The 25332-nt window shown below is 35.8% G+C and overlaps 3 protein-coding genes and 1 pseudogene across 4 annotated transcripts in view; 3 read left to right on the top strand and 1 right to left on the bottom strand.

Moving 5' to 3' along the window:
* Positions 1–5705, top strand: part of LOC107714489 (nucleoredoxin-like) — an 84047-nt pseudogene extending 78342 nt beyond the window's left edge.
* Positions 5706–7323: 1618 nt separating this feature from the next.
* mrm3a (mitochondrial rRNA methyltransferase 3a) lies at positions 7324–11206 on the bottom strand. 2 transcript variants are annotated; one of them, XM_016523053.1, is made up of 5 exons: positions 11146–11206; positions 10246–10628; positions 9246–9490; positions 8992–9159; positions 7324–7867 (listed from the first exon to the last, which is right to left on the bottom strand). In XM_016523053.1, exons 1-5 carry the CDS (start codon positions 11182–11184, stop codon positions 7359–7361), a joined length of 1344 nt encoding a protein of 447 aa, XP_016378539.1. In that variant the 5' UTR covers positions 11185–11206; the 3' UTR covers positions 7324–7358. The 2 variants fall into 2 exon arrangements, with proteins under 2 accessions (XP_016378539.1, XP_016378610.1); XM_016523124.1 differs by having other exon boundaries at positions 10246–10642; positions 11140–11167.
* A 1024-nt stretch (positions 11207–12230) lies between these two features.
* glod4 (glyoxalase domain containing 4) lies at positions 12231–17074 on the top strand. Its single transcript, XM_016522956.1, has 9 exons — positions 12231–12402; positions 12604–12653; positions 12757–12877; positions 13946–14090; positions 14238–14374; positions 16200–16286; positions 16362–16475; positions 16553–16639; positions 16734–17074. Exons 1-9 carry the CDS (start codon positions 12313–12315, stop codon positions 16797–16799), a joined length of 897 nt encoding a protein of 298 aa, XP_016378442.1. The 5' UTR covers positions 12231–12312; the 3' UTR covers positions 16800–17074.
* Positions 17075–18860: 1786 nt separating this feature from the next.
* LOC107715808 (protein KIAA0100-like) overlaps positions 18861–25332 on the top strand; it is a 23942-nt gene continuing 17470 nt past the window's right edge. The window contains exons 1-10 of the mRNA XM_016522051.1: positions 18861–18905; positions 18986–19127; positions 20334–20452; positions 21545–21605; positions 21722–21914; positions 22769–22892; positions 22972–23096; positions 23203–23270; positions 23386–23522; positions 23620–23738. Coding sequence (XP_016377537.1) covers positions 20367–20452; positions 21545–21605; positions 21722–21914; positions 22769–22892; positions 22972–23096; positions 23203–23270; positions 23386–23522; positions 23620–23738 — 913 coding nt within the window. The 5' untranslated portion in view covers positions 18861–18905; positions 18986–19127; positions 20334–20366. The remainder of the gene's footprint in view (positions 18906–18985; positions 19128–20333; positions 20453–21544; positions 21606–21721; positions 21915–22768; positions 22893–22971; positions 23097–23202; positions 23271–23385; positions 23523–23619; positions 23739–25332) is intronic.

Raw genomic sequence — 25332 nt, 5'->3', positions numbered from 1 at the left:
CTTTTCCAGGTATACCCACACTGATTTTACTGGACACAGAGGGTCACATGATCACGCGACAGGGGCGGGTGGAGATTCTCAATGACCCCGACTGTGGGCTCTTCCCATGGCACCCGCGACCCGTGCTGGAGCTCAGCGAATCCAACGCCGTGCAGCTGCATGAAGGGCCCTGCCTGGTTCTGTTCGTAGGTGAGATGAAGCTGTGTTTGAGATCATTGCAGAGGAGCACTCAAAGCCTATTGACTGACTCTTCACTTCATCTTCCTCTCTCATCTCACTGTTTTTAACCTCTCATTTAGATGCTGAGGAAGAGGGAGAGCTGGAGCCGGCCAAGGAGCTCATTCAGCCAATCGCAGAGAAGATCATGGCCAAATACAAGGCAAAGGAGGAGGAGACACCACTGCTCTTTTTTGTCGCTGGAGAGGTATGTTTGTCCAATTATGTATGTAATCAAACAATTAGGTGAAGTTCACCCAAAAATGAAAGTTTGTCATTTATTTACTTACCTCATGTACTCCACTGTAAACAGTGGTTCAGATCTTTCTTTGAATCAGTTTCGGTCTGAATGATTCGTTCATGAATCAAACTGATCCAGACTGACTCAATCTGGATATTCACTGGATATGAAGATTATCAGTGAATAACAACTTAAATTTTACTCTTGGCTTGTGCAGTTTATTTTGAAATATATGCAAATGTACAAATTGTGCTATTCATTTTGCAACGTCTTTCAATAATTTTAATTCTTAAAAATGTTATGAAAAGTCATAGTTTTATGTTAGCAAAAAATAGCCTGCGTATGTGACTGTTACTTGGCATTTGTGTGTGTTTTTTTTTTTTGCTTAGCTTAGCTTTGTGTTTTTATTATATGTTAAGACATTGTCAACCCAAGGTACTCGCAGCTGCTGCCAACAATTTAGCGTGATAATAATATTAATAATAATAATTGTTGGTCACATTATTTTCAGAATTGAAATAAAATTAAATATAATTTAAAATTATTTTACATTATGGTATTGCATATGGAATTGTGTATTATCGCACAGCTCCTTTTTCTTCAGTATCATGCAGCCATATTTAGGCCTGTCAAATAAATCTAACATTTCACTTTAGAAGACTTAGAATATAGTACACAAGTTGTACAAGACTACTTTTACGATGATTTTATTTCCTTTATCACTGAAGCTTAAAAGCTTCAGTGCCCCTTTATTCGAATGCATAAATTCAAGAGTGAACAGTACATTCAAAATTCAACCTTTCGAAAATAAAAAGGTCATACAGGTTTGCAACAAAATGAAAGTGAGTAAATAATGAGATTTTCCATTCTTTGGGTGAACGGTTTCTTCAAGGCTTTATTGAGTGAGATTTTGAAAAAAAAATTATTCTCTGCCACAACAATCAGTATGTTTGCTTGCTTTTACACACAAGTGTGATGTGCCATCTGTTTCTGTATATTTGTGTAAAACAATCCTTCGGGAGGGCGTCCTGCAATCACCAACATGTACATGCAGTAAATAAAAGGAGCTGCAGTTGAATGGCAAGCACATGTAGCACAAGCCTCAAATCCAGAGGGTGCCAAAACAGCTGTGCCCTTCTCTCTTTCTCTCCCCCTCCCTCGATTTTTTTTTTTCATCTCCCTTATCTCCTCTTCGTCTTTCAAGCCTGCATGCCAAGAGGGAGGAAAGCCAACATTTTCATAACTCTTATCTCCTGTTTTCTCTTTGTGACCTTTATGGAAGTCATGTAGAGAGTGAAGGCAGCTGTAATTAACGGATAATTAGCAGCCCCTTTCTTTACTTTTCCCTTCTCACTTTAGCTTTCTTGCCACTGTTCAGTCTTTCTTGCCACTGTTCAGTCTTTCTCTCTCTCTCTCTGTGTGTGTGTGTGTGTGCGTGTGTGTGTGTTTGTGGCACACCCTGAAATGGCAGATCCTCATTTGGCTATACCTGGTTTGAGTTTCAGGCATTCCCTGCACGTTTAACCAAGCTCTACACTACACATTTACCAACATCTGACATTTTAAACCCTAAAAGTGCCCAATGTAGTTCCTTACTCTACTATTTTTGTTTTCTCTGTTTTGTTTTGCTGTGTTGTTGTTTGGTTTGGTTTTGTTTTTGTGCTGGGTTTTGTTTTATTTTTGGTTGTTTTTGTCTTTGCTTTGCTTGCATTTTGTTTGGTCTTTTGTTTAGTTTTTTGTTTGATTTGTTGTGTTGTGTTTTGATGTGTTTTTGTTTATGTTGCTTTGTTTTGTTGTGTTTTGCTTTACTTGTGTTGGGTTTTGTTTTATTTTTGGTTGTGTTTTGTTTTGCTGTGTTGTGTTTTGGCTTGTTTTTTTGTTTTGTTTTGTTTTTGGTGTTATGTTGTTTTTGTTTGCTTTGTTTTGCTGTGTTGTGTTGTGGTTTTGTTTTGTCTTGCCTTTTTTGTTTTCATTTTTTGTATTGTTTGTTTTATTGTATTTTTAATTGATGCATATTATTATACAAATTATGACATTGCACAGACAATGGTTATATGGAATTATATCACACTAATCTCATGTTAACACTAAAGTTTAAGTCTTGTGGTGATACTTTTGCAACACGTGTTTAAATGTTTATCCTGGCACAATGCCTTTCCCCATAGACTTTTATTGTAGGTTCATTACTGTAAATGCTGTTTATGTTTGTTTTTTCAAACTGGGGGCCAAAATAATTTCCCGTGGTAATGGGTGTGTGTGGGTTTTCTTTTTTTTTTCTTTTTTTGCTTTGCTTAGCTTTGCGTTTTTATTATAGGTTAAGACATTGTCAATTTTGCAAAAAAAAGATTATTTCAAAGACAGTAAAAAAAAAAAACATAATAAAATAACAACAACATACTTTTAAACAGTAGTGTATATGTAAAAAAATGACTGTAAATGCTGTTTATGTTTGTTTTTTCAAACTGGGGGCCAAAATAATTTCCCGTGGTAATGGGTGTGTGTGGGTTTTCTTTTTTTTTTCTTTTTTTGCTTTGCTTAGCGTTTTTATTATAGGTTAAGACATTGTCAATTTTGCAAAAAAAAGATTATTTCAAAGACAGTAAAAAAAAAAACATAATAATAAAATAACAACAACATACTTTTAAACAGTAGTGTATATGTTAATTTTTTTTCTAATAAAACCCACATTATTTTTTAATTTTATATTTTATTTTATGTTTGGGTTTAAATCAGAACATTTCTTTAAAGGATTTTCCACCGATGTTTTCTTTGTTTTTATAAACCAACCTACCTCAGACGCTGTCGATAGACCATAATTCGTATTTAACCGAGAATAATCCTTTAATCAGTGACGCAATACCCAATCAGAGCTTGGTAACGAGACACATTCATTCACTGATGGCTTTTATTTATTTCCAATGTGCAATTATTTGAACCTAATATCTGCTGCAGCGCACAGCTAGAACACTGTTGGGTTCAGATCAGAGCTCTCAGATAACCAATCAGCACGGGCCGTTCGTAGTCAGCTGGCCAATCAGACAGCCATATCTGTGCTTGCATGAGCAGATGGCTAATGCTTATGGAATGCTACAGGCCCACAATAGGCAGAATAAACTTCACGTTGTAGGGCCGGTGCAATTTGGTAAACACACTGGCCCTTATCACGCTAGCAGCTGGAGGCAGCCACAGGCTGACCCTTTGTCTCCACACGGAGAGCTCAGCGCTGCAGGCGGCGAGGGACTATGTGTGTGCGCCAAAGGGCCGCCGGGGTTGAAGAACAGTTTACACAAGGTTAGCTGCTCCACAAACGAAGATGCATGGCTTACCATAGACAGGCAGACAGTCTGAGAGATGTAATCTTTTCATATCTAAAAGCCTGGAAGGGTTACACTGACAGACTCCATTTCTCTCTATATTTGCTTCTGCTGATGGACGGCTTTCGCTGATTTTTATCCGTCCGCAATCTTTACAAGAGAGCATTTAGCGCAAATCCCAGAAACAGGCTTTTCGCGTTGTAATGTATGTCACATTTTGACAGCCATTGTCTCGCCTGATCATTCCGAGTTAATCCGATGCAGTGTGTTGTGGGTTCACATCGGACAGTGGAATGCATCTGGAACGTGGAAAAGGAAGTGATTATGGGTAAAACCGCCAGTGACCCCATGTGATCTACTTTTCCTGCTCCATAAAACAGGAAATCTGTAGTCATCTAAGGTTGATTCCTCGTGCTTCGTATTGCTTGAGCGTTGAGGATTTCTGAGTATTTTTTAGGTTAGTAACAATGATGTTAGACTTCAAATAGCCTCTTGTAAAATGCTTAGTTTTTCTTCATTGTAACAATACTGCCGTTCCATCTCTTAGTAGGTTTGTTTAAAGTCGAGCTCACAAACTTTCTGTCTTTATATGGTTAAAATATGTTATAATGTTGTTTTTAATGTGGTTGTTCTGTTTTTAAATAATACATCATGATGCACTATGTCCACAAACAAAAGAAACCGCTCTTGAAGGATACTTGCCCCTGACAACAGATATGAACAAAGGCATTCTTGCCAAACCATAAACATCCAGTTTACTCTTTAATTCATGTAGGATATGTTAAATTCGTTTTTTTTTTGTTTTTTTTTGTAAGCAGCATTTATGGAGCCGTAGGGTTTCTGAGGTATTGAGATCAAACCACATCTTAAACAAAGACTGCAGAAGAGATTCGGAAAATAAAATCACTCCGCCTGCCTTTGCTACCCCACAAACACATATTTAGGGACCCCCATCTGGAATAATGGGAATTTTTATTCCACACTCACACAGTGTGATTCATCTCTCTGAAGCTTCCTGGGGTTGTAGTGCCTCAAAAGCAACAAGGTGGGTGATGCGATGTTTTTGAACCCCCTCCTGGTCCTCCCCTGCTGTAGCAGAGACCTCCTCTCTGTGGGGAGTGAGAGGAGCTCTCAACTCTGCTCCGGATAGGGTAGAAAGAGACTCCCCCGTCTGTGGCATCATGCTGATTTCGAGAGAGCGAGAGCTTTATACTGCACTAAGTGCAGTTTTTTTGTTTCCCTGTGTCTCCATGGTGGTCATTTCCAGTTCATTTCTTCACTTTTTTTGTAGTCATTTTGCTCTTCACAGACAATAATAATCACTTCAGCTGATGTTTTCATCTCCTGACAGGATGATATGAGCGATTCCCTGCGGGACTACACCAACCTGCCTGAGGCCGCGCCTCTCCTCACCATCCTGGACATGTCGGCCCGCGCCAAATACGTTAAAGACGTGGAGGAAATCACACCTGCCGTGGTAGAACAGTTTGTTAGTGACTTTCTGGCCGAGAAGCTCAAACCGGAGCCCATTTGAAGTCCTTGAACTCCCTGCACCCTGTTACCCGAACCTCCATCTGGCCCTTGACCTCCAGGCGTGCTCTCTCTTCTCTTCCTGTCAGACTGTTCGAACATAAGCGTACTTTGTATTGATATTTTACTTCTTTTAATACGTGCCCCTCCATCTCGAAGCGGCCGCCTCCTCCTGTGGTGCCTTGCATTTACTACAGCGCTGATAGTAAAATGCAGATTTTAACGTTGATTGTCTTTTGCCATTACATTTAGACATTAGATTGACCCCTGCAGCTGCAAGTGAACACGACTTTGTTCTGATTTGCTTATTGAGATTTTTATCAAGTATTTCCTTCTATCCTTGGATATTGTTTCAAGAATCAAGAGCTTAGAATAAATATAGCTTGGTAGATGTATTATTATTATTTTTCCAGACACTGCACATTTTACATGGCCATAGGTTCTGTATGGCTGTGATTCTCTACTTATGGGTGCTGATAAATATGCATACATGAAACAAGCTGATGTTGATATCCTTGTATAGAAGGCACTAGCTATTCTTTGTGTGGCTGCCGCTGTTTATTTTTAATGCAGTTGTCTGTAGTTGATACTTTAAAGGTCTTCGCCCATCTTCTTGTTGATATTTGATGTTGTTGAATGACTGATCTGTTCCCATCTCAAACATGACATTTAAGTGGATTTTCTGTGAAGGTCCCCCTGTATTAAAGCGGTCTATGTTTTTTGAAGGCACAATAAACGGCATCTAATTGCAAGCTTCTTTATGAAATGTAGCCAATTAAAGCACAGTCTGTCTTGTCCTTGGTTGTGTTTGAAATGTCATAGCCATTAAAACTCACTGTTTCAAATGCCTCCGTTCTCTTTATACTTGGGACTATGTTTGCAGTTCATACTACCCTACTACTCAGTTTCTGTAGTATGCATACTGCGTGCATTAAGCAGATTTTCTGGTAATAATTTCATATTACTCCGTTGACCTTTTAAATTTGCCAGATCATGCGATATACAACCAGAAATACTGAAATATCCCACAAAGCAATGTACTTCCTACAATCTTCCATTTCCACTCACTTAAATACATGTTATACATCTATATAATGATGATAGTTTCCATTTTTCATACTGTACATTATATTTTCACAGAAATCGTGCCAGAATAACCATATGCCACTTGCTTAATTAAACATGTAATGCAATGAGGTCATGCCACAGTGTAGCAATAGCCTGATACTGTTTGAAATGTTTGTTGCATATTGTTCGACATACTTCAAAGAATAGTTCCCTCAAAAATGAAAATTTGCTGAAAATTTACTCACCCTCAGGCCATCCGAGATGTAGCTGAGTTTGTCTCTTAAACCGAACAGGTTTAGAGAAATTCAGCATTACATCACTTGCTCACCAATGCAGTGAATGGGTGCTGTCAGAATGAGAGTCCAAACAGCTGATAAAAACAACACAATAATCCACATGACTCCAGTCTGATTGTTTGAAATGAAAAGCTGAATGTTTATAAGAATCTAATTCATCATTAAGACATTTTTATCTTCAAACCATTGCTTCCAGCTAAAATAGTGCAGTGAAAAAGTCCCCACGTCTGAATCAGGAGAGAACTATGCAGTTTGACAGCTTTTTCATTGGAGAAAGAAAGCAAAATTATGGGTTATGAACTCATAATTTGGCCAGAGATGATTATTTAAAGTTACAAACACAGCTTTTTGCTTCACAACACCAATTAACTGGTGGACTGGAGTGGTGTGGATTACTTGTAGATTATTGTGGTTTTTATCAGCTGTTTGGACTCTCATTTTGACGGCACCCATTCACTACTGAGGATCCATTGGTTAGTAAGTAATGTAATGCTAAATTTCTTCAAATCCATTCAGTTCAAGAAACAAACTCATCTACAACTTGTATGGTCTGAGGGTGAGTACATCAAAACACACAATCGCCATCTACTGGATAAATGACAAACTGTTAAAAGCAGTCAAAAGGCACAATGATAAATAAAGTGAAAATGGACAGTACTGGTGAAAGAACTTTAATACATGACAAAAAAACACTCATTTGACGATTTTAGATCGTGTTCTTCGCCGTGTTTTGTCCAACAACTGCAGAAGCTGCCGTCTGCCTTCAAACAGCAGTATACTAGCAGCCATTGCAGAGTTCAGGCTCTCCACTCCTGGAGCCATGGGCACAAAGAGCCTTTTGCCCTCTGTTTCCACAGCCAATCGCCGAGCCTCCAGACTCAGTCCATGCGTCTCTCCGCCAATCACCAGTGCCGTGCTCCTCTGAGCCCAACTCTCATAGTACACCTGAGGCTTCAGACACGGCAGTGAAGGTTCATCATCGGACTCTTCATCAGAGTCACTTTCACTGTAGTCATCCAAAGAACCTTTTTCTATTTGTCCTGGAACTGGAGCTTTTATACTGTTATCTGCTACATGGACAACCACGTCCTTTGGTAAGTGCTTGGAAATTTCATCCCAGTCTAAATTAGGAAAGACCGGAAGGCGGAAATGAGCTCCCATTGCTGCACGAAGAACCTTGGGCTCCCAGGCGTCCACACAACCTGAAAAAAAAAAAACAGCAAGTGATTAGAGTTTATTTTAATGCATTCCGGTCATTTTTGACCCGGAAAATATTTCTAAAAATTCTTAAAACAAAAAAACATGGTTTTAGTATAGTAAACTAAGTGTCAATACTATTAAAATAGTTTTTTTTTCCTATTATAAGTATTTTTTAAGAGACATAACTATTTAAAATAGATAACTATTTCATTACCTGAATATCTGTGGTGGTGAAAGAGTGAAAAATTTAAGGGGGTCTGAATACTTTCCGTACCCACTGTATATCAAAATATATTAAAATCTTAATTTTTTGTCAAAGGTTATAAGTTCTTGTTTAAAGTATTATTATTATTATTTTTATTGTAATTAAGGAAAGTTTTAAATTGGGTCCAACAGATATATGCGATCCAAATACGCCAAAAACTCATCACCAAACTCCAATGACTTGTAAATATGGGTACAGACATTTTAGACACTTCCAAAACTGTTGCATTTTTAAATATATATGAATGTTTCAATCTCTGTTGCCACTTTTTTTTATTAATTTTGTAAACATATGCACACACAAACACTATATGAAAAGACAAAAAAAAAAAAAAAAGGAATTATAAAAATTTTAGAGCAATATTTATGTTGTTTTACCAGAATATGAACATGTAGGTTTCAGAAATTTGGACTCTTGGAGTAGTCATGACATGAGTTATGAGTTCAAAGGAATTTAATTAAATCCATTGTTTTCAATTGTTAATACAGGTAATTATCATATTTATCATATTATATTAATTTCATTTAACAATATATTCATATAAAATGTATCAAATATTAAATTATTATTGCATTACAGCTCATTTTGCTATAGCTTAAGTATTTAAAGTTTCAAAAAATGTTCTAGCTTTTTTAATAAAAAATGGTAAGTGTAGTAATAACATAGTAATATGCAAAACCTGTTTGCACATTTACTCATTAATGAGAAGTTCTTCATTTAAATACAATGTTTTTTTTCTGAAACATATTAAGTTATGAGAATGTTAAAAAATTTACATACTGACCCAGAATGTGAAAACAGGCTGCAGTGTTTTATAAGTTTATAAGGTTTAAGTATAATATATAAATGTATTACACACACCTTTGGTAAGAAGAACACGCTCACAGCCAGCAGCTGCCGCACAGCGTAAAATAGTCCCTAGGTTCCCAGCGTCACGTATATTGTCGCATAACAGAAACAAAGGAACCGACTGAAAGCGCGTGTCTTTTGGAAACACCAGGCGGGAGGCATCCGGTTTTGAGAATATAGCTGCGATTTGAAGGAAACAATGTGATTGGAGTTGTGTTATAAACATTTAGATGTGAACTAGGTTTATAAAAGAGTCAGCAACGCACCTATAACCCCCTGAGGAGTGACCAGGTCAGACCAGGTCTTCATGTCTTCATATCTGACCTTGATGAGCTTGGCCTGCTGTAGTTTATCTAGAGGAAGCTCCTGCAGTCGCTCCACTGCACTGAAGAAGAGCATCTGAGGTGCCGCTCCAGCAGACAGAGCGTCACAGATCAGACGCCTCCCCTCCAGCAGCACCTTACCTTCCTTATCCCGAAACGCTCTGGACCGGGCAACACTGGCCACCTTCCTGAGGGCAGAGTGACAGATCTCTTAAAACTACACTGTGCAACTTTTTCTTTGATAAAAATAACAACATGTTAATGAGAGAGTGCAAAACAATCCATCTTCCAAACCATGTCTTTACTTTACCCTAATACACTTTGATAAACCTATAAAAATGATTAATATTTTAGACCTGTCGGGACGGACATAGATAATTCAAAACGATGACAATGACCATGGATCATTCAAAACAACAAACCCTCCAGGGAATCACCGGTTGTGAGGTATTACAAGATTTGTCCTGGATGTGTGTGTACATTTATTTGCACAGAGGAGCAGAGCCGAAGCACAACAAAAACTATTTTCTTCCGACCCCACACATTTACAGAGCGACTGCATTAAATAAATATGCATTTTTAATAATACAAATGATATAACTTTTTTTATTATTATTATTTACTCCTCAACAATACATTTATGCTGTGTTTTGAGGGATATGTGGTACTTTTTTTTAGCTATTTACTGCAAAATTGTTCAACTACACCATTAGTCTGCATATAGAAAAAATACAGAAGTGCCTTTTTCTGTTTTAAAGAAGGGGGTGTCCCAATACTTTTGGCAATATAGTGTATATATGGTGGTGCTCCTCTATTAAATACACGAAAATGAATAAATAACCAAAAGAAATTAAACGTAAACTAATCAGACATCTTGCCATTTAAAACTCAGTTGATGTATTTTTCAAGAATGCCGATAAATTGGTGTAATTTTTCCACTCACGCGAGTCTGTTATCTCCAGCAGGAGCCTTCTCGAAGCGCAGGCCAGAGAGTTTGTCCTTCATCTGTGGAGACTCTTCTGCACATTCAGAGACATGTCCACTCCACTGCTGGCTGCCAGCTCTCTCTGAGACTTTCTCTCGGTGTTTGTCCTTCTGTGTGAACAGCTTCTGGTTCATTTTATCAGCTGCTTCGTTTGATTTAATTAATCTCTCTCGTTCGCCATCATAATACACGACCGCCACGGGTCTCCGCCGGAGGGCTCGGACATATCGCCTCGAATTCACCAAGATCCGCTGGTTATTATGTCCTCTGAGTAATAAACTACGTTCCCCGAAAATAACAAATCCACGACCCACGTTATACAGGAGCGCTGCCATGTTTGTTGACCGCCCATCGCCTGCTAGTGTTGGGTCGTTCTTGAACGATTCGTTCGTTTTGAACGAATCTTTAATGTGACTCGGGAAGAACGAGTCGTCTCGGGGAGTGATTCGTTCAGTCGCGCATGCGCAACATCCTATAGGTTCTGTACTGGAATTAGTCAAGTAGTTCACCTGTTTCGAGTCTTCGGGTTTTTCGAGTCGTTCGTTCATCACGTGACAGCCCCATAAGCCCAAACCCGAAGACTTGTCAGATAAGAGGTGGTGAGCTAATCATAGACTGAAGACCCAGGTAAACAATGAATTAATATTTTCTGTTTCTTATAGCAGTTTTGTATTGTTTGTAGTGTGATCAACGTTTGCGTAAGTAGTAGACATATTAGGGAAGTAACACGTAACATTTTAATTATATTTTGTTAAAATGAACGAAATGACTCGAAAAAAGATTCGTTCATTTTGCTGAACGAGACTCAAAGGTCCGAGTCGGTAAAATGGTCCGAACTTCCCATCACTATGCCTGCGTCACAGGGAATGAACTACTGCTGTCCGATTTGTGAATCATTCTTCTGAGTCGGATCTTTTTCAAGAGTTGATTGCATCACTTCACCGGTGTCTTAAGAAGTCGGGTCTCTTATCAACTAATTACACACAAACGACATTGATCTAAAATATGCATATACTTGCTGCTTACTATAGTGAAACATAAACTTGATCAAATCTCTGATTCGTAATAATGAGCCCTGAGGATATGAGTGATGGGAACAGTTAAGTCAGACATTGAAGTGAATTGCAGTTTTTTGTCATTCTGCTGAAGAAGACTTTATTAATGTGTTTTGACAATAATGCACTTATACAGAAAACTTTTGGTCAGAATGTTTAATGTTTGTCCAATTTTATTTTGTAAGTGGCTTCTCTTTTTGTTTTAAAACGTTTTTTTATTATTATTATTATTATTATTTGACCACTTAAAAGAAGATACAGGAAAATATTACATAATTAATTTATGTTTCCTGTTAGCCAAATTTCATATACACAAACAAAAATGTACTGGCTCCAAAACTCTTTTTACTTTATTCAGAGTTGACTAAAACAAGTATCTGGAAACTATCCAAAATTCTGTCCATCCGAAAGCAATGAAAACGGTATTTCTTTGTTATTCATCCTTTGTGCCTTCTTAAGACGTGAATTTATTACTTTGTTGTTGTTTACCCTGGCTGGTTGCATATACTTTTTTTCTCTGACTCTTTTCCTTTGCTTTGTTTTGTCTCTGTATGTAATTATCTGTAAGTAACTGTTTAATAAAAAAGAACAGGTCGATATCGATATTTTAAAAAGCGATATTTGAATCAATTCGTTGGAACGAACTGTTCATTGGAACCGATTCGCGTGGTTGACTCAGTGCCCCAGCACTAGTATGGACTGTACCATGTAAGAATTCACCAAGAAATGTGTTATTAAGATTCAATTCAACATGTTGTAGCATGTTATTTTGCATTACAGTATATTAAAAATATTGACGTAATGTGCCCTCGTTTATAATGGCATTGCGAATGCGCGTTGAAATGAAACTAACGTTAATTATTTTGGTTTAGTCTGTGGGCTGTCGACAGCAGAGCAGTCGATCGCAAGGTGTGTGTATTGACACAGAGTGTGTGATCAGCGCGTTTACAGTAGGAGACTTTCAAAAGTGATGGCACTAAGAAGAGCACTGCATTTTGTTTTTAAAGTAGGAGACAGGACCAAAACAGCCACTTTTTACAGGGATGTCTTAGGAATGAAGGTAGAAGAGCTGTCTACTGATCTTATTGTAAAATTATAGTTCTGTTATGTAAATAATACAGTGGGAACTTTGCCTCCTAATATTTTTGATAAGCCAGTTAATCACGCTATTACCAAATGCAGGTTGGCACGCGTATTTTCCGTCTATGCTCGGACTCAAAACCTAAATTCATAAACAATAATAAATAATTCTAATCTACAGATTCTGCGGCATGAAGAATTTGAGGAGGGCTGCAAAGCGACCTGCAATGGGTTAAGTCATACTTTTATATTTATTTGACTAAAGCTTAGTTACCTGTATAACCTGTATCAAATTCTCAATATTAGCTTAAGCATATAACTTGTTTGTTTTCAGTCCATATGATGGAAAATGGAGTAAAACCATGGTAGGCTTTGGACCAGAAGATGACCACTTTGTTGCAGAGTTGACCTATAATTATGGAGTGGGTGAATATCGCCTTGGCAATGACTTTCTGGTAAATGACTAATAAATGAATATAAATCATTTCTAACTTGAAACCACACATAAAGTAGAATCTAAACATGTGAAACCATAATATACAGTATCTCACAGAAGTAAGTACACCCCTCACATTTTTGTAAATATTTTATTATATCTTTTCATGTGACAACACTGAAGAATTGACACTTTGCTACAATGTAAAGTAGTGAGTGTACAGCTTGTATAACAGTGCAAATTTGCTGTCCCCTCAAAATAATTCAACACACAGCCATTAATGTCTAAACCACTGGCCACAAAAGTGAGTACACCCCTAAATGAAAATGTCCAAATTGGGCCCAAAGTGTCAATATTTAGTGTGGCCACCATGGAGAGAAAATGGCTAATTGGGCCCAATTTGGACATTTTCACTTAGGGTTGTACTCACTTTTGTGGCCAGCGGTTTAGATATTAATGGCTGTGTGTTGAGTTATTTTGAGGGGACAGCAAATTTACACTGACAAACAAGCTGTACACTCACTACTTTACATTGTAGCAAAGTTTCATTTCTTCAGTGTTGAACTTGTCACATGAAAAGATATAATAAAATATTTACAAAAATGTGAGGGGTGTACTCACTTCTGTGAGATACTGTATATATATATATATACAGTAATTATGATTTTTGGACCAAATATCATATAAAATGTCAGATTCTACCAAATGTCTCGGCCACGAATGAAATGTACATACATTTTCGCAAAACCTGTCGGCGAGTGAAAAATCGGGCTAAAATCGTGCCAAATATCATATAAAATGTCAGATTCTACCAAATGTCTCGGCCACGAATGAAATGTACATAAATTTGTGACACTAATCATGTGAACTCTCATGTGATCATGCTGGATAACCTGATCATCATAATTTTTCAGTTCAGCCTTGAATTGGCATAACACATTTATTTATTATTTTATATTATATTTAATAGATTACAATAGAAGAATTTTCACAAGCAGTTTTAGACCTTTGGCCCCCATTGCATGTTTTCTGTTAAATGGGATCCTATCTAAATAAAGCTGTGATTCCCTGTGCTCTTCAATATTAGGGTCTCACTCTGCAGTCCAGTCAGGCTGTGAGTAATGCTAAGAGGTTAAACTGGCCTCTAACACAAGTCGAAGAGTCTCTCTACATGACTGAAGCTCCGGGAGGATACCGCTTTTACCTTATAGACAAGGAACTGCCCAACTGTGGTGGGTATTTGCACTAATTGTGTGTTATAATAAGGATGTGAGAACTTCCTTTATGAAATATGGAAGTAAATATATGTGTTAACTGTAGTAGTTAAGTGTGCCATTGTATACTGACTCCTAACTGATTGTTTCTGGTCCTGGTAACAGATCCTGTCCAGAAAGTCTCTCTGGCAGTGTCTGATCTGCAGCGTTCTGTTCATTATTGGTCTGCTCTGCTGGGAATGAAGGTTATTGAGAAAAATGAGGACAAAAAGATTGCCTTAATGGGATTCTCAGATAATCAGGTTTGGCTGAAAATAATACATTTATTATATTTTTGGCAATAATTAATTTATGAGGGCACCATGCCACTCACCAAGACCTAATGAATTCATGCTTTGGGTTTGGTTATCCTCTTTTTATAAAACTTACATCAGGCCCTTTACGGAAGAAAATTAATTTATACAAATGTATATTTACATTACTATATATTAGTGCTGTTAAATGATTAATCGCAATTAATCGCATCCAAAATATTTATTTTTTGTTTGCGTAATATATATGCGTGTACTGTGTATATTTATTATGTATATATAAATACACACACATTCACATATATATTTAAGAGAAATATGTTATGTTTATATATTAAATATATTTATATATAATATAAATTACACGAATATAAATATACGTGTAAATATTTTCAAAATATATCCAGTATATGTGTGTATTTATATATACATAATAAATATACACAGTACACACACTCATATTATGTAAACAAAAACTTTTATTTTGGATGCGATTAATCGTGATTAATCGTTTGACAGCACTACTATATATACATTTTTTGGAAGAAATAACAATTTTATTCAGCAAGAATATGTTAAATTGATGAAAAAATATTTCTGTTCTTTTGAACTTTCTGTTCATCAAAGAATGCTTGGAAAGTTTACACAAAATATTAAGAGGTTTTCAACATTGATAATAATCAGAAATGTTTCCATATGTGACCCTGGACCACAAAACCAGTCATAAGGGTCAATTTTTCGAAATTGAGATATTTATACATAATCTGAAAGCTGAATAAATAAGCTTTCCATTGATGTATTAGGTGTGTTAGGATAGAACAATATTTGGCCGAGATACAATTATTTGAAAATCTTTACTTAATATCCTAATGATTTTTGGCATAAAAGAAAAATCAATAATTTTGACCCATACAATGTATTTTTGGCTATTGCTACAAATATACCCCAGCGACTTAAGACTGGTTATGTGCTCCAGTGTCACATATTAGAATGATTTCTGAAGGATCATGTGACACTGAAGGCTGGAGTAATGATGCTGAAAATCATCATTCAGCTTTGTATAAATTACGTTTTCACATATATTAAAATAGAAAACAGTTGTTTTACATTAATGATAATATTTCACGATATTATTGTTTTTATTGTTGTATTTTCATCAAACAAATGCAGCCTTGGTGAGCATAAGAGACTTGTTTTAAAAACATTAAAAGATCTTACCGACCCCAAACTAGGCATGGGCCGGTATGAGATTTTGACGGTACACAAAAAGATTGCCTTAATGGGATTCTCAGATAATCAGGTTTGGCTGAAAATAATCAATTTATTATATTTTTGGCAATAATTAAATTATGAGGACATGCTAGGACAAGCAAGACCTCATGAATTAGTTTGGTTATCTTCTTTTTATATAATGTATATCAGGCCCTTTTTGGAATTAAATTAATTTATACAAGTGTATATATGCATTACTATTCGAAAGTTTGGGATTGGTAAGGTTTTTAAATTTTTTTCTGTAAGAAAATCACTTTTATTTTATATCAAATTGATCAAAAGTGGCAGGAAAGACTTTACTTTCATATTGTTAAAAAATATTTCTATTTCAAATAAATGCTGCTCTGTTGAATCTTCTATTCTTCAAAGAATCAAACCCAATTATTAAGTGGTTTTCAACATTGGTAATGGCTGTTGAAAATTCAGCTTTGCATCACAGGAATAAATTACATTTTAAAATATATTCAAATAGAACATGGTTGTTTTAAATAGCTTTAATATTTCACAGTACTATTGTTTGTTATTAAGTGGTGTGCTTTTGTAGTGTAAGCTGGAGTTACAGGACATTGGAGGCGCTGTGGATCATGGAACTGCTTTTGGAAGGATCGCATTCGCTTGCCCTCGGGATCAGGTCAGCTATTCCAACATCAGCCAACAATATCCATTCTACTTGGTGTCATTTTAAAGAAATTTCTTTGTTTTGCAGTTACCAGACATTGAAGCGCTAATGAAAAAAGAAAAGCAGAAAATCCTAACCCCTCTTGTGAGGCTGGACACACCTGGAAAAGCCACGGTGGAAGTCGTCATTCTTGCAGATCCTGTGAGTCTTTATTGTCTAATGTACTGAGATTGATCCTGAGTGTTTTCTTGGCTGAGTCGGATCTCCACTTCATGTAGGATGGCCATGAGATCTGCTTTGTGGGCGATGAGGCATTCAGGCAGCTTTCTGCTGTGGACCCAAAGGGGAATGATTTACTGGATGAGGTAATCAGTCTCACCACATTATATAGTATAAAGGAAATCCTGTCATCCACTTTCAAACCGCATTCATGTGTTTTCTGTTTGGTTGCTTTCACAGGCCATGGCTGCAGATAAGAGTGACGAGTGGTTTGTCAAACACAACAAGCAGAAGGCTTCAGCATAAACACTGTCTGGCTTTATTGAAACTGCTTGAAAAGATCCAGGATGTTCAGTCAACCAGATTTTTGTAATTATACATTTCAGTGGTTCGGAAATGATGATCGTTTTATTTCATGAAAATAACATTGACTTTATCAAGTATTCCTAAAAAAAACGGCATCTCTCTACTTTTGGACATGGTGAAAAATATGCATATTTGTGTAATTATAAAAAGTAAATCTTCATGATTATGTTGTTATTCTCTTGAAAGTGTAAATACAGTGGTGTGAAAAAGTGTTGGCCCCCTTTTTAAATGAAATTAAAAGGCCAAAAATATTAATAAATAATAAATAAAAATTTTTAAAAATGCGTAAGCTGAAATCACATTTCTTTTCCTCCTCAGTAACTGTTATTTTCATTGAAAAACATAGAATCTTGAATCTTATATACTTACGAAATAAATCATGTTTTAATTTAATATATCAACACTGAATTTCTAAATTTAATAAAAAAATAAATTATAAATCTTTTTTTTTTTTTAAGCTGCATTGTCGTTGCACTGCAGAAATAACAGAGGAAACAGCTTAACCAAAAAGCGTCCAGAAAGGTTGAGAACCACTAGTGCAAGGTGACCTGTGGTCAGGTGACACTGTCTGAGATAAAGATGACAGTCAGCTGACTGTCCAAATCATAAAACTGGCCATTTACATACTGTAATTTTTAATAGTTAAAATAAGACTGAGAATTGCAGAGTTTTCGTCTATAAAGATGGGAAGACTCATTAAACCTTCGTGCCCCTTTAGTTTAAAAAATAAGTAGCAATTCTATCTATCTATCTATCTATCTATTTGGAAGTGTTTATTGAACTTTTAGACAAAAATATTTTTAAAAGTTTACATATGTGCTTTGTCGAGTATCATTTTTAATGCATCAGCCTTTTATGGCTCATGTAGTATGACATGGTGAGAATCTAGAGGTCATATTTGAGGAGGAAAAAACACCTTAATTTTATTCAGAGGCCCAAAAATATGAATTTGGTGCAATTGCTAATATTTATATGGGCAAAAAAAAGTATGAGGGATTCCTCGAAAATCAATGAAATCAGACTGCTTGCATATAATGCATGTACATATGACTTGTCACTCTATATCTTTCAAATTTTTTGTCTTAGTAAGATGATATTTAAATGCTAATGTGGGGAAGTCGTGGCCTAATGGTTAGAGAGTCGGACTCGTAACCCAAAGGTTGCGAGTTCGAGTCTCAGGTCCGGCAGGAATTGTAGGTGGGGGGAGTGAATGTACAGCGCTCTCTCCCACCTTCAATACCACGACTGAGGTGCCCTTGAGCAAGGCACCGAACCCCCAACTGCTCCCTGGGCGCCGCAGCAAAAATGGCTGCCCAGTGCCCACTGCTCCGGGTGTGTGTTCACGGTGTGTGTGTGTTCACTGCTGTGTGTGCACTAAGGATGGGTTAAATGCAGAGCACTAATTCCTAGTATGGGTAACCATACTTGGCCACATGTCACGTCACTTAAGTTTTATAATCAAAGCTCTGTAGTTATTATTGTGGGGTGCAAAAAATATAATGCAGTGCAGTGCAACGATGATTGAGAGATGGACAAATAAATGCCTGATGTTTCATATTTGATGCTTACATTTTAAAGTGATTTTTAAGTAATAAATGGACAATTAAGTAAAGCTAAGTTGCTTCAGCCCAGTAAATGTTCATCTTAAAATATTTCTAATTATAAAAGTTATTCTTACGTTTACTTTATAAAAATCAGTAAATATTTCACAGCGAAACGCCACTACCTGAAGACGGGCTTTTTTTTTTTTTTTAACAATCCTACTAAAAGGCCTTTTGCGTGCTAAAAAGTATAAACTATCAGTCAGATTACAGAAGGCATGTAGTAGATTATGTACAACAGGTGGGTCATGTTGATAGTATAAAGGCCTTATAAGTAGAAATTTGCATATCAAATATGATGCAGTAGACTGTATGTAGTTAAGAGTTGCAACTGGTGTGGTGCAGTGATGTTTAATATATATTCTAGCACTATAAAGCCTTTTTCTGTTTTGTAGGAAATTGACAGGATATGGATTTCTTGCAAAATAGTTAACCCGGACTTGCCGTAAGTATAATTATAAGACATAGTTAGTGTAAATATTGTCTGTTGATGATCGGTCATTGTGATTGTGTTGTATTTATTAGGAGGTTTTTGGCGTTGTGTGTGGGTGAGGCTCGAGTCCGCTTTGACCTACAGGAGCCATTTAGGCCCCGGGCTCCTAAAAGCAATGAGGAGAATTCCAAAAGACCTCCTCCGAGTCCCTCTACCCTGCACCTCCTCTCTCAGGTAATCAACTTGACTGTTGTTTTGGAGAATCCCAGGTTCAGTACAAGTTAAGCTCAATGCAAAGCTGACATGCTGTTGATTACCACAGAAGAGCAATATATATTGTTCTGAAGAAAAGAAAAGGGTGTTATAGTAATGCACTTGCAATGAAATTCAATGGGGCAAGACAAGAAAGCTCATACTATTTCAAAAATATCACTACAAGATTTAAAAATTATACTCCTTAATGTTCACTTACTCAGTTGGCCTGTGTAAAATTATATCCTACCTTTTATCTCATAATTTTATATGAAAGAATGGAATGCCGTTCTCCGTGGACTTTCACTGCAAGTTCAATACTGGGGATACAATTGTACAGTTCCTTTAAAGGAGACATATTATGCCCCTTTTTACAATATGTAATATAAGTCTCTGGTGTCCCCAGGATGTGTCTGTGAAGTTTCAGCTCAAAATACTCCACAGATCATTTATTATATCATTTTGAAAATGCCTATTTTGAGTGGAAGCAGAAACACGCTGTTTTTCGGGCCTGTCTCTTTAAATGCAAATGAGCTGCCGCTCCCCGCCCCCTTTTCCAGAACAGAGCTGCGCCATTACAGCTCGGACCTGCTAAAAAACATCTGTTTTGGTTCTGATTATCATGTTTATCGCTCTGAAATCATACTAATCTAAGTTCTCATTCACACACAAAGGTTACGTTAAAAACACACGAGTTACAAAAACAGTCGGTTATGTCTGTGAAGGTAAACAGCTAGGAAATAAATTGCATGTTTATTTTAGATCTGTGTGGCAGCAGCAATATACAGTAAATAAATCAATAAATCCACTGCTGCTTGTCTGTGCAGCCAATGACAGAACAATTTGCATGTTTTGCTCAAACTTTCGCCATGGCATTAGAACTAGTACACCGTTGTCACTTGCAAAAACACAATAACTGCGTCATGGGTGGAAACTGACAGATTAAGGGGCGGTAATATTATAATGAGATCCCTTTGCCACGTCACCAAGGGAGCGAAATCAGACGCGCTCGTTTTCTCAGACGCTTGCAGAAAAAGGCTTCCCAAAACAAAGTTACTGGGTTAATCTTTTTTACGTTTCCTTGGTTGGTAGATGCACTGGGGACCTGATTATAGCACTTAAAACCTGGAAAAGTCAGATTTTCATGATATGTCACCTTTAAATTTTCCAGTGGTGTCTGTTTTGCAGCTGCTGTCATTCCACATTGACTCTATAAATGTGATGGTGTTGAATCTGGCCCTGCCTGAGTCCCTCTGGCACATGACATCCTCTGCCATCACTTTGCTGCTGGATCATCAAAGTAAAAGGTGATTAGCCTGTAAAAAAAAAGAAGAACTTCTTTTAAAAAAGGCTTCTGCATGGTGTTGTGTGACTGATAGCTGTGTGCATAGCGGGTAAAGCTCACTTCACCAACCGAATGGGATGCATGAAGCTTTAAAACCATTAAGCCTGTACTTAATTTCATGTTGTGAGCACAATTGGTGGCTGACTAAATACTTTTTTTCCCCACTGTAAATGAGTAACAAATGGCCACGATTGACCATGGCAATAAATGGTTAATATCTAAATTCTATGCTATTTTGTTTAAAATTTTAAATGTTACAAGTACAATTTAGGCATCATAATATTATAGCGCACAGTATGAGAAATGGATATTTATTTAATAGTGTTATTACTAGTTTTTTTCTTATAATTAGCTTTAAGTGAGAAAAAGGTAAAGTAAAATTAAAAAATGTTTGGGATTGGTAAGATTTTTTGTTTTTGAATTTGATTTATTGATTGACTGATTTTTATGTTTTTTAAAAAGTTTCTTATGCTCACCAAGGCTGCATTTATTTGACCAAAAATACAATAAAAACAGTAATCATTTGTAAAATGGTTACAATTTAAAATAACTGTTTTCTATTTTTACTTTTAAAAATGTAATTCTATTCTTCTGATGAATGACGATAAAGCTGAATTTTCAGCAGCCGTTACTCTGGTCTTCAGTTTTCAGTTTACATTTTGTTTTTCAGGATTCTTTTCTAAATAAAAAGTTTAAAACAACAGGAAATATTTGACAACATTGTAAACATTATACTGTCACTTTTTTTAATCAATTAAATGCATCCTTGCTGAATAAAAGTATTAATTATAAAAGCAAATAACAAAAAAAAAATCTTACTAACCCCAAACTTTTGAATGCTAGTGTAATGAACATGCACAATTAATTATCCAATATCTACTGATAAATATACTTTTTATTTTAATAACCAATATACCAGTATACTGTGCATCCCTATTCCTATTCCACAAGGATCAAGCCACAATCTTTCACTATTTTGGGCCTGACCAAGCCCTTTAGAGAAACAAGCTACCCAACTGCCTACTCAAATGACAACTTGTTGATATGTTGTCAGGTTGGCCTGGGATTTCTCAGTGGGACAACTTAGCAGTAAAGTTCTGAAGAGCAGCAGACTGGTATGTACAGCAAACATTCATGAGTTAAGGTGTTAATTCACTATGTTGTGTACAAAACATAAACGTTTGGGTTAAATGGTTACAAGGTGGTAACTGAATGCCTGTGCTCTCATTAGCAGGACACGTGTCTGGCTGAGGTATCGCTGAGTCTGGCCCTGAATGGTGACGTGAGTCTGCCTGGTCTCAGGCCGGGTCGTCTGGGACTGTGTGTGAGAACTCTGCTGGCTGAGCTTCACGAGGGCCTGTTCCTCAGCCAGCTCCCCAAACCTCCAGGAGCTGCTCCTGCTGTCTGCACAGCTCACACTGCAGGTTTGACCTTTAAGCTACACACCTTACATTAAAGCTATGCAGTTAGTCATAATACATCCGAAATCGTAATTTAGCTTAGTGCAATTATCAAATGGCAAAGGCTGCAATTTAATAAAAAAAATTTAAACCGGATGTCGTTAACAAAAGAGAAGCTTTTGACATCCTGCGGTTTTCCATCAAAAGAAAAGTCTGATAGTTTAATATCTGAAAATGAAAAAAATTAAGATGCAATAAATAGTAGTATTGTAATTTTACAGTTCTTTAAAATAAAATTATTTTATTTTTCTTTACAGTGAAATATTACAGTAGTATATTCTTATTTTGTTAAATATTTATATTTAGTAATGATGATAATAATTGACACGTGTGTGTGTGTGTGTGTGTGTGCGTGCGCGCAGTTAGGTTTTTGTGCATCCCTGCTGTAAATCATTATAGTTTATAGTTTTTATTTTTGAAATGTGTTTTTTAAATATATATTTTCCATTTTAATTTCAGTCAAAGTTTTAGTAATTTTGTTTTATTTATTTATTTATTTATTTTAAATATGGTTTTTAGTTATAAATATGTTTTTTATTGTTTTATAGCTTATAGTTTTCATTAATTTCAGTTAAGGTTTTACATATTTCAGTAATTCATGTTCATCTTCAAATTTTGCCTTGGCACGTAGCAGAAATAAAATTAGTTTATGTATTCTATTTTATTTCTGTTAACTTTCATATTATTTCAACTAGTGAAAACTGTTGTAATTTTATTAATATATACTATACTATAATATGATATATATAATATAGTAATTAACCTTGCTGTAAATATAAATGTTAAAGCTTTTTGGTGTTTGTGCCTGCCTCTTCAAGATGACAAAGAAGACCCTTACATCCAAACTGAAGCAATTGAGCGTCTTCACAACCTGATTCCACAGAAGGTCAATGTGGATTTTGAGAACACTAATATCACACTCTCCATGCACAGTCAGAAGAGGTGAGCAGTGATGTTACAGTTCTTCTGATCAATCTTGAATTTTATTTTTGTGTTCTAACAAACTATGTTTGTTTTGCAGACTTTTGAACTGGACTTTAAAATCTCTGAAGCTGGGTTATGATCGTGATGATGAGCAGCTTCCTCTGAAGAGTTTCTCCCCTGAGCTCAGTTTCCCACAGAGCCGTCTGGAGCTTCTGCTGGAGGGTAAAGTACACATGAACACACTCTTTATCACTGTTATTTTTGCTTAGAGTTAGGGATCTGAACACACACTTAAAGCTACGTATTGTGGGTACTGGGTGTTTTTCAGATGGTCTTTTACTGTCACAAAGCCGACAGAGAATTTTATGTCTGAACACACTCAGAACAATACTGCAGGTGAGTTGTTTTGCTCGCTTTCTATATGATTTCTCTATGCAAATCAAAATCTTTCTTTGCAGCTTCGTGTTTGTTTTGTTCTTCATTATTGTTTCTACCGTCACTCTCTCTTAAGGTGACATCTGTTGACATCTCTAGCACGGTCACCGTCAACACTTGTATCATCCACTACCGTCATCAAGAGTTCTCCCATTGGCTGGACATGTTATCATGGGACCAGCTCTCGCATAAAAAAACGACTCGTAAAAAAAGGTATAAATCGCCCGCTTGCTTTCTGAGCGTCCCAGATTGGGCAGTAATGGAGGTCTTGTTTATTGTTCTCTCATAAGTGTCCTTTCGTCTCTCCCAGGCGTTTCCCTCAGCTGGACGCTCCCCTGATGATAAACTCTTCCGTGTCTAATGTCAATGTGTCAGTGCAGTTGGGAGATACGCCACCCTTTGCCCTGGGCTTCATCTCAGCCAACACTGGTAAATAGAGAAGTGTGGCTATTGAATGCTGTTAAAAACAATAGACAGTTGAACAACCCATTCAGATTAGATCGGAATTACTCGAAATAACAGCAGGTTTTGTTCTCTACCAGTTAGAGATGAATGAGAAAGTATTTTCATGTTGTGATTATGTAGCTTAGCTTTATAGAATACGTTTTCATGTATGTGTATATATATATATATGTGTATATATATTGAAAAGCACAATTTCAAAGGCCAAAATATTTTGTGACACTGATCTGCACAGGGAAATCACATTGAATGTGGCATTAATTAATTTCTTTAATTACATTGATATATAATTAGGACATTATTTTATTAAAAATACACAATTCATAATGTAATATTTAATATTGTTAATATTATTATCAATATTGAAATATGTTCTTGCTGTAAAATATTATTATAATATATAAAAATATTTATTATAATAAATTACAAAGGCCAAAATATTTTGTGACACTGATCTGCACAGGGAAATCACATTGAATGTGGCATTAATTAATTTCTTTAATTACATTGATATATAATTAGGACATTATTTTATTAAAAATACACAATTCATAATGTAATATTTAATATTGTTAATATTATTATCAATATTGAAATATGTTCTTGCTGTAAAATATTATAATAATATATAAAAATATTTATTATAATAATTTAATTATCTAAATATGTCACTTTGCCTTGTCAGTGTACTGTTGGCAGTGTTATTGTAGTATTATTTATATACCATTATAGTATTTTTAATATTTTGAATTACATTTTTTTTTTAATTGTTTAAAAGTTAGTTTTAGTCATTTTATGTGCTTTTGTCAGGTTTATTCATTAATTTCAATATTTCTGTTTAGCTTTCATTATTTCAGTTTTAGTTTTAATAATTTTAGTGCTTCAGCTGTAACATTTTTTACTTAGTCACCAATCCAACATTTCATTGAGTTTTATAAAATAAATATTCTAATATTTATAATTTGTTTAAACTTTATTTCAATTATACAAAAACTAGTTTAATTGTTTTAGTTAACTCTTTCCCCGCCAGCATTTTTGAAAAAAGTTGCCAGCCACCACCAGCGATTTTGATGATTTTCACTAAAATTTGATGGCCTCCAGTATATTTTGCTGTATGAATATTTCATTTGAATATGCAATACACCAAAATAAGATCAGAGCCTCTACTTTTTTTTAAACCAAAAAATCCGTTTTATTCTAGCTTAAAGCATTCTTTTTTTTATCAACACTTGAATATAGGTAGGTTTCATAAAAAAATGCATTATTTTGAGCAAAAAGGTGAGAAAATCACATTTTTATCAAAAACTACATCTGGATAATATTCAGTACGATTATCAAAGCATAAATCCAGTAAATCGCTTCCATCAACACCTCCAAAGCTTGCACAGACATCACTTTCTAGATCAACATTTTACTTCATAACATTATGCAGTTTTCATTTATATGCTGTCTATTGCTGATGATCGCATTATTTTTCATATGCATCTGTTTACATAAGAGATCACTAGTTTCTCAGTCCTGTTCACATGTGTTTTTTGTTCGGGAGGTTTTGTACTCGTTC

The sequence above is a fragment of the Sinocyclocheilus rhinocerous genome, unplaced genomic scaffold, assembly GCF_001515625.1.
Source record: "Sinocyclocheilus rhinocerous isolate Xijiao unplaced genomic scaffold, SAMN03320098_v1.1 scaffold821, whole genome shotgun sequence".
Lineage (NCBI taxonomy): Eukaryota > Metazoa > Chordata > Actinopteri > Cypriniformes > Cyprinidae > Sinocyclocheilus > Sinocyclocheilus rhinocerous.
The sequence above is the reverse complement of the archived record's forward strand: the minus strand, read 5'-3'. Positions and strand labels throughout refer to the sequence as shown.

Bases quoted from the DNA above. Each gene is read 5' to 3' on its own strand.
- mrm3a (XM_016523053.1), bottom strand. From the start codon at position 11,184: ATGATTCACAAATCGGACAGCAGTAGTTCATTCCCTGTG. The intron at 9,160-9,245 runs GTGCGTTGCTGA...TTCAAATCGCAG, and splicing joins CACTCCTCAGGGGGTTATAG to CTATATTCTCAAAACCGGAT. The intron at 7,868-8,991 runs GTGTGTGTAATA...TTTTTTTTTCAG, and splicing joins GCGTGTTCTTCTTACCAAAG to GTTGTGTGGACGCCTGGGAG.
- glod4 (XM_016522956.1), top strand. From the start codon at position 12,313: ATGGCACTAAGAAGAGCACTGCATTTTGTTTTTAAAGTAGGAGACAGG. The intron at 12,878-13,945 runs GTAAATGACTAA...CTTCAATATTAG, and splicing joins GCCTTGGCAATGACTTTCTG to GGTCTCACTCTGCAGTCCAG. The intron at 14,375-16,199 runs GTTTGGCTGAAA...GTGCTTTTGTAG, and splicing joins TGGGATTCTCAGATAATCAG to TGTAAGCTGGAGTTACAGGA.